The following is a 9,074-nucleotide window of genomic DNA, read 5'->3' as shown; positions in this document are numbered from 1 at the left end:
GCCAGCGGTAGCCGAGGAGGAGTCCCCAGGGTGATCGGTCCCCTCGCAGGGGTGAGGCAGTGCTCGCCCCGCAACGCCGGCAGCCCGCCGGGGCCGGGCCCGCACGTCCAGCAGCCTCGCCCGGCGCGGGGCCGGCCCGGGCCGTGCCGGGCGATCACGGGGCCGCGGCGGGGCCGGGCGGGGGCGGCGCCCCGTCCTTGCCTGGGAGAGCGGCGGTGACGGCCGGCGCTGGCGGGCTGGTGCGCAGGCGGGGAAGCTGCGCGCCGCGGTCGGAAGGGAGGGGAGCGGAGGAAGGGAAGGGACGGGAAGGGGTGGCCGCGCCGGGCACAGCATGGCTGCCAAGGTAAGGCACCGCCGCCGGCGGGCGGGGAGGCGGCGGGCGGCGCGGGCGGCGGCGGGGAAGGGGCCGCGGCGGGGCGGCTGCCGGGCTTGACCTCGGGCCTGTCCTTGGTGAAACCCGGCGGTGGCGCCTCCTCCTCCTCGCGGCTCGGCGGCCCCGGGGGAGCTGGGGCTGGGCTGCGGGCGGCCCCCCGGCCGGCGGGGCTGGTGCCGGCGCGGCGGGGTCCGCACCTGCCCGCGCCGAGAGCAGCGGCCTGCGCTCCACCTGCGCTCCGCCTGCGCCGTACCATCGGAGGCAGTGACACTGCGGAGCCACCCTGCCCGCGCCGGTGCCGGTCCCGCCATGCCCGTGCCGGTCCCGCAGTGCCGGTGCCGGTGCCGGCTTGGCTCCGCACTGCCCTGCCGCCGGGCACCCGCGCCCCGGCCCGGCCGCGGCTCCGCCGAGCACTGTTGGGCCCGGCAGTATCTCAGTGAAAGCCCCGCCGGGCGCCTACTTACACAATGTAGAGATGCATAAAAATACGCACATACACATGTTATACACGCACATGTTTTTGGAGAGGATGCAGCGGGTCCTCGGGACACTGGCTGGCGGGTCCCGAAGTGGGCACAGACATTGGCTCAGTCCTACTTGCAGGCCTTAGCACCAAAGTCCCTTTTTGCTTTTTCTCCCATTTTGGCCATATACCCGGTTTTACCTTCTCTTTCCACTTTGGTTATAATTTTCAACCCTTTTCACTTCTCAGTGCTCTCCTGTCAGGTTGATACCTGCTATTTAGGTTTTTTTGCTGATCGGAAGGATAAATTAATTGAAATACTTTAATTAATTGCCTAGTAATACATCCCAGGAAAAAAATTTAGCCGTTACCTGGATCAAGGCCATATCTAATGGCAGATAAAATTATATGTAGTGTTGGTGTTTCAAAACGTAACTACTTTTGTTAGGTTTCATTTTTGACTACTGAGACTTTTGAAAGAAATTACTCCATGTACTTGTTTTGTTGACATCTGTGATGAAACTTACATTGAGGGAACATCAGAAAACAAAGCATCCTCAAACAACTCAATGCAGCACATGCGCCCAGTCTGGCTGGACTTGTACGCTCCTTTATTTCAGTGAGTCCATGACAGAGTTGCTACTGTCATCACTTAGGTTGTCTGAACAGCACACTGTTCTAATAAATTGAACAGTGTATGATTCCTCATTGCTAGGGTACATGAAACAATCATCCCCAGATCTTGTGTTTACTATTTATAAATCTCAGCTGTCCTATTTTTTTTTAATTTTTGATTGCCCACTCTTCCATACATACATACAGCGTATCAGTTACATCTTACCAAACTATTGGTGTTTAAAGACTTTAAAGTCTTCCGTTCACTGAATTCATAAACCTTTTACTTATCTTTTCCTCTCCAAACAGTAGTTCATAATCGGCAATCTATTTGAATCCATACTAGTCACATAAACTTTAAAAATACTGTATATATAGTTAGTGTTTGTCCAATCAGGTAAACATGCATTCTCCATTCTACACATTTGCATGGTGCCCTTTTTCTCTTAGTGAGGTTTATTACACAGTTCAGATCCCCAAAATCTACACAAGCGTATGTTGGAAGGACTCAACACTTAAGAAGACACTGAATTGAATATTGTACATTTCAGGTGACATCAGGCTTGGCAGAGAAATACCCAGTAAAAAGAATAATGGCTTAATCCTAATGTCATAAGCAACCTTGGTACATTGCAAAACATAGATACAGCACTTTGTACCACAGGGTGTACAGCCCTCACTTAGCTTCCTGGGAAGGCTTCCATTTGCAAGCTCAGATGTGTTTTGAGACTTGTGTTAAAAAAAAAAAAAAAAAAAAAAAAAAAAAAAGAGAGAGAGAGAGAAAAAATAGATAGGGAGAACTGGGAGCAGCTAGAACAGGTTAATTATTATGTTACCTTGAGAGACCTCAAGGCGTTTTTGTCTTCTTGAGTTGAAACAGTTGCTGTTAAACATAGGTGAATTTCTATTTTCATTGAGATCAGTAGCAAAATGGAAGTAGCATTTCCTACTCTAACGGTAACATCTGAGCTTAGGTTCTGCACACATATGAATAACTTTGCCACAGAAAGAGCTTCTGGGCCTGAAGTTATTCACATGTGCTTGCAGGCATGGGCCTTGATTTGTGTTCTAACTTCCTCACTGGTGCATCTCAGTAATGTTTGCCTTTTTCACCTCAGCCAAACAATGGACTGGTGAGTTTGAATGCTTTTTCTAAAATTCCTTCAGTACCTTTTCCTTGCCAGTATCCTGCATGACCGCTTCCTTTTATTTTTTAATTATACCCTTTTGGGCATATGAGTATTTGGGATTGAATGTAATTGGTCTTTGCTTGCAAGATTTCAAATGTTGACATTTTAAGCAGACTCTAGGAATTCAGTCTGTCAAAAGGAAAACACAAATGGGGTACTGTTAAGGCTGCGGAGTTAAGCACTCAGGTATCAAGAAATGGGCATTACGGTCCCATTTAATTTCCTTTGTTGTATATTACTCAATGTTTTGCAACTTATACAATGTTTTAAACAATGTATATTGCACATCAGTGTCTTTTTGTAAACTTTGAAAAACTTTTCTCAAAGTGTTTTCGGAAAACTCTGCTGTAAATTACATTCACACAAATTACCAGTAAAAACCTCAGGTGAGATTTTCCAGTTGATTTTTACCCCACTGGTAACTAAATTACCATCCTAGGTGCTGGCTTCTATATCTGCATTGTGCAAAAAAATAGGCTATGTGAAACATCTTTATGGCAACACATGTACAAAGCACTAACATTTTGTATAGTGTGTCATGCTTATTTCTTCATTTTGAGTGTTTAACAATGCAATCACAACGTTGTTTTTCTGCCCTTTAGCCAGATAGTTCTAAAGAGAAGTTACACAGTCTAGCTAATGCCCCTTGCCATTCACCTAGTGTGTATTTTTCAGCAAAATTAAATGTTTGCGTTGAGTGAATGTCAGTTACCCTTGATCCCTATACTGCTACACAGTTCTGGGCATAGCTGTTGTCTCATGCATGTGCAAATTGTGACTTGCTGTCTTTTTAAAGTCCTACTGCTTGGTAAAATATAAACATATTTTCAGTGGGAAGTTCTGAGGTACTTCTCTGCGAGACTTCTTCCTATAGCTGATTTTGCCTGTGCTATTGTGCTACTTTGTCTTTTCAATTTAAGGTCAGAAGCTTGTTTTTATAGTGGGAACTAGTGTATATAATATTTTTAAACTTTGTATTTCATAACCACCAAGCTACATTCAAAACAGTTAAAAATTACATTAATGAAAATTCCGAACTCAAATAATTTTGTTAGATAAATCAAAGCCTAGAAAACTGTAAAAACAGTGGCTAGCGTGGAAGCACTTGAACACCATTAAAGTTCATCTCTGCTATGAATAGCATGTGAATAAATTTCAGTACTTGTACTGAACTGCAAAATAATGATACAGAAGTTAATTTTTAAATACTGTGGAGTATCTCTCTATTTGTGATGTAATTGGTTTTTTGGTGTGCATGTGTGAACTTTTATCCATTGGACACATGGTTGCCTGTATTAACCAGATTGAAAATTGTTGTCTTATGTACTAAGTGAACACAAATATTGCATGCTAAAAAAGCTTGTAAAATGACTGTTCAAGTGAAGGCATGAACCTTTTATCAGTACCTGGTGAGACTATTTGCATGCTTAATTTTAAGTGCGTGTGTAAGTCTTTCAAAGAATAAGTGTCTGACTGTCTGAAGTATATACATAATGTAACAAAGAGATTTGTTGCTGACTTATGTGACAATATTTGGGATAGTTCTAATACAAGGTAAAGAAAATTTGTTTTGCAGTTTTCATGTATTTAACAGGTTTTTTAAAATTCTCTTTCCTCTTGTGTTTTTCTGGAACTATTTACTATGGAAGCTGTATCAGTGGAGTTACATGTTCTTTCTGGTTACTGTCATATTTACCTCTAAAGTCCTAAACTGTGTCATATCAAAAATAGTTAGTCCCAATCACAGGCTCTTTGTATGCCTTGGTGCTATTGTAGTCAGACATTTTCCACTGAACACCCCAGTGCTGCAAGATGCATCACCTTGGCTGAATTAATTGGAGTTGCCTCAGGCCCTGACTGTACAAGCCTTTTTATTTGCAGAAATGATCCAGCACTTGCAGTGGGTGATGTGAATTAGTGAGGTTTGGATAAGCAATGGTTGAAATGCAGACATCATGGCAATGCAATTCTAAGCAAGCATAATTCCAAACAGTGCCAAAACTCTCAGATGTTGGTGCAACCAACATCAGCCAACACTGAGAGCTCCTTTTGACCCACAGACCAAAATGTTCCCTGAATCACAACAGACTGCCATGTCTCCAGATCCATATGCTAGTTCGGGAATATCTGGGTATGCAGAAGAAGAAATGGAGTTGTAGATGCCTGATTTTAGATTGGAAGTGGTGAGCTTCTGATGCTTTTTGTTGGTGTTTTTTTATTCTTTCTGGTTTGATGCGTGAATATGAAGTTTTATTATTTGTTTTTTGTTTTCTTATTACCAATCATAAGGACATGGTCTTTCCAGGAAACACCCCAAGATTTCTGTACTCCAGTCTATTAATAATTGTTATTTTTACTGAAAAGGTAATCAAGAGGCCTTTGGAACAAGGAAGTAGCTTTCCATCTTGCTTAATGGTGAAATATCCTCTTAATTGCCTTTGGTAAAGTATAAAATCTAAATATTGAATGTAATTGTGGCTTAAGCCATGTCTTTCACTTACTGAGCCATTAAGACTTTGGTGCACATACTATGCTTGGTCAATTGGTTCAGTTTGAATTACAAAAGGGTATGTAAAGGAAGAAATACTTTTGAATCTAGTCACAGGTAGAAAAACAATCCCTATGGTAATACAGCTTTTCACACTATTTCATCTGTGGCTGTTTTGGACTTGATGTAAACTCAAATGTAGAAATTATTTTGATTATTTTGCTATCATGCACACCCAGCATGTCCCTTCATGCATCATGCAGTTCCATGGAGCCTGTTCGTTCAACTCTTTCTCCCATGCTTGTCTCCCCTGTGCTAGCAGTAGGGTGGGATGGGAACAGACTGGATTCACTCTCCTTGCCCTCAATGATGCCATTCTTCCCTTCCTCCATCAAAATGGAAGCAAAGAATTGCATTGCATTGCATGTGAATTTGTTGGGCCCTCAGAAGGAAAGAGGTGAGGGATTCTATCATGATGGGCTACTGTGTCTATGAAAGGAGTGGAGTCCCTTGTGGACAGGCTGCAGCCACTCTTTGAGAAATGTGGGTGGTGAGTAAGAGAGGTCCACCTCTGTTTGCCTTAAGCACAACTGAATTTGTGTACTTAATAGTGCATGACTTAATACCATTGTGGCACTTAATGGTACTGTGGTAATTTTTTTGGATGTGATAGCACTAAGTAATATCCACATGGAAAGTCCCGTTGCTAGTCTTTACAGGTCTAGTGGCGCTTGCTGATGGGTAGTTATATTTTGGAACTGCGCATAAGTATGTAGATTCTTAAATACTACATGTATCATGAGACTCTTCTTTCCACTTTTGTCCTCAGAAAAAACACGTATTTATGCTGCTTATGACTTGTTACTGCATCTTGATTTCTTAGGAGACCAGAATTTGCCTGGTAGAGGAGCATTGAATTTGTATGAGTGCTGATAACTTCAAACCTTCTCTAAGTGCAAAGTAGCATGAATGATGACTGCAACTGAAATAGAGGAGAAACCAAATAATTTACTCCCCTTTGCTGTGCTCCCTGCCATCATTTATGTGTTTAGTTTCATTTGGTTTCTTTTACTGCTTAAGTCTTTGCTTATAAGATTTACTCTTTGGAGGAATGCTTGAGTCATAGTCTCACAAGGCGCACAGAGAGTTACAGGTCCTACTGGCAAGAATAATTCTAGGAAAGGCACTCCTGGAGAGACTCTGCCATGGAAAACGTCCATACAGCTCTCTTCTACAGGGAACAGTGAGTTACCCCCAAAAAGAAGTTTTATTACACCAAGGCTTTTGTTCCAATTGAGTTTGTGCTACTATTTCTTCCCTGCCCCCACCTTTCTTTCTCAGAGCAAGGTAAAGGCGAGAGGAGGTGGTGAAAGAGGTTGCTATATGTCTTCAGTGTGTTAGAGAGGTACTGATGACATCACATATTGTAACTGCTACTGGTTTTAACCACTTTTTGAAACTTGCTCTTTTCTGTTATGGTGTCCCTGTAAGAGGAATTGCAGGGTGACTTTGCTGCATGTACAGCCTAGGAGAGTGCTACTAGACCCGGTAGTTATGTGTACATCTTCTCTCTTGTGATGCCTGCTGAAAAGTATTTAAAGTTACCTGAATCTTACCAAGTCAGGAAATGACTTCCTCTTTCTATGCAGCTTTGGGTACCAGGAGGTTAGAGCAGCTCTTCCAAGTGTGCTTCAAACAATATGTTACAGGCACCCCTCCTGACGCTGTAATGTGCAGAAGGTTACAGCCCTGAATGGTAACAGTGTGTCTTCTGACCAGCTTGTTTAGGCCAATGTTTATTTTATTTATCTATGTTGTCCCAGGAGTATGACAAGGAGGTACGTGATACTGTATTTCCTGGAAGATGGCATGAATGTGCTGCTGAATTTTAGCTTAATTTTTGCTTTTTATCTATGGAATTGCCACTGCTTTGGCTGTAGAATGGCTTTACCATACTGAACAGAGCCTGTATGTTCGTATGGTGCCAAACCTAAACTTGCATAAGACCTCTGGGCACTACTTGACTTTACTAATAATGCTATTTTGCTTCAGCTACAACACAATCTTCAGAAACAGGGCAACTGATGTTTTATGGTGCTTGATAACTATGGCTAGTAAAATGTAAGGTTGCATATTTTCTGGTACATTTTCTTTCTGGAAGGTGTTTGTATCTCAGTCATTTGCAGGGAGACAAAGAGGTCCTTATAAAAATACTCTGTATTCAATTGCTTTGGAGTAAAGCAATTTCAACTGAAGCTGTGTGAAAACACTTAAAGGAACACAGTAAATGCATTTTTCATAAATTTTTAAAATAATGTCATGCTATTTACAAGTTCTTAGAAACATGCAATTGCAATTATATTCTCTACCAAAAATTTTACTTGACCTGCACAAAATCCAGTGTGTTAAAGGATGAAATTGCTCTTAAGGAATGGGTTGTTGGCATTTTTCTTTTCTCTGAAGAGGGGAAAAAAAAGTATTTGAGAGAGAGTGGGGAAGTGAATGCATGTACACTAAACTCTATGCATTTAGAGAAGAGACAGAAAAAATATAGCCTGTTGCAGGACTAATCACATTCCTCTTGTTGGAAACCTGTGAGGTTCCTAATGTCACCTGCTGGATTCATATGCTTATGATGTTTTGCATGCCTAGGCAGCCTGCAAGAGGTGTTTTTATGCGGACCAGTAAGGTCACTCTTTGAGTCTCCTTAAAGATCTGCCTTGCTCTCTGGCTTACTCTTGTCCATGTGAAAACCAGAATCTACAATTTAGGCAAAGATGACTTTTTAGTGCTCTTTAAATTAACGTCTCCATACCTAACTTTTTTGTCCGCTTGACTTTGGAAGTAGAATTAGAAAACCTACCTGAGGTGTCATGAATAGGTACCACAACAGTCAGTGTGCTGACTAGAGAGCATCTAAGGCAGCCAGTGGGAAATGAAAAGATAGGAATGTCCCAGGAGGATCTTCAAACAGCAAGGTTTGCACCTCTATTTCAGGCACAACACAAGGACTGGGAGAACAGTCAAGTGGGCTAGAACGTTATTCAGTTTCTAGCAATTAGCATACCCAGCTGGGAGGGGGGAGATCTGGATTCTCTGTTACCAGTGATGTTGATGCATTTTGCATGCACGATACCTCCACCTGCCACAGTTTTGGAGGGTTGCTGTGCTTGATGCTTAATACAGTTCTGCCAATGCACATTAGACATGTTGCATGTGTGGTTGCTGGGCTGGAGCTGGGGCGCAGGGTCGGCGTATCTGAAATGTCTCTACATGCTCAGGCAGGGCTGTGGCAGTGCTGGGTGTGCACCTTGGTGAAACTTCTGGCATCCTGAAAACCTTAAATCGCATGTGATTTTCTGCTTGTGTATGAAATGGTTTTTGCATCATGCTGTGACTGAGGTAGTGGAGAATGCTAATGGATCTGACCCTCAAAGTGGGTCAAAGTGGAGTTTGGAAATACACAAACACATGCTTTATTTGTAGAGAGCACACTGAGATTGGCAGACTTGTGCCCAGACAGCCAAACTTTTAAAAATAATTTTAGAATCTTCTTAGTATCATCACTACTGTCATAGTTTCAGGAGCTTATTGGTTCTTTTTTGGAGTCCAAGGCTAGGCTGGACCAGATCTCTGTGACTGGTTCTTTGCCTGTTTTGCCTTCCTGATACTTCCTGAGGCTGTTTGTCTTCCTTCTCTGATGCCAAGGCTGAACTCGCTGTAGCTGTTATTTTGGTTAGGTTGGTGTGGAGAGGTAGCTGTTTGTTTCCTGAACTGCCAGGTCACTGCATTTTTAAAAAACCAATGGTAGCTGTGAAGCTGTGATTCAACTTGGATAATTCAGTAGCAATGTAAGGGTGCTGGGGTGCAAAAAGTGACAGCTTTTTTTTTTTTTTTTTTTTTTTTTTTTTTTTTTTTTTTTTTTTTTTTTTTTTTTTTTTATAT

The 9,074-nt window shown here is 42.6% G+C and overlaps 1 protein-coding gene across 3 annotated transcripts in view; it reads left to right on the top strand.

The window, feature by feature from the left end:
* Window positions 1-229: 229 nt before the first annotated feature.
* The window catches only part of SLC25A13 (solute carrier family 25 member 13), a 101,426-nt gene continuing 92,581 nt past the window's right edge, over window positions 230-9,074 (top strand). The window contains exons 1-3 of one of the 3 annotated variants that reach the window (XM_027910788.1): window positions 317-343; window positions 2,570-2,584; window positions 6,953-6,967. In XM_027910788.1, coding sequence (XP_027766589.1) covers window positions 332-343; window positions 2,570-2,584; window positions 6,953-6,967 — 42 coding nt within the window. In that variant the 5' untranslated portion in view covers window positions 317-331. Of the gene's footprint in view, window positions 344-2,569; window positions 2,585-6,952; window positions 6,968-9,074 lie in introns of all 3 variants that reach the window. The other 2 variants (XM_027910795.1, XM_027910804.1) reach the window with 2 other exon arrangements.

This window comes from Empidonax traillii, unplaced genomic scaffold, assembly GCF_003031625.1.
Source record: "Empidonax traillii isolate 1590-97213 ecotype Southwest subspecies unplaced genomic scaffold, ASM303162v1 scaffold30:size3273891, whole genome shotgun sequence".
Lineage (NCBI taxonomy): Eukaryota > Metazoa > Chordata > Aves > Passeriformes > Tyrannidae > Empidonax > Empidonax traillii.
The sequence above is the reverse complement of the archived record's forward strand: the minus strand, read 5'-3'. Positions and strand labels throughout refer to the sequence as shown.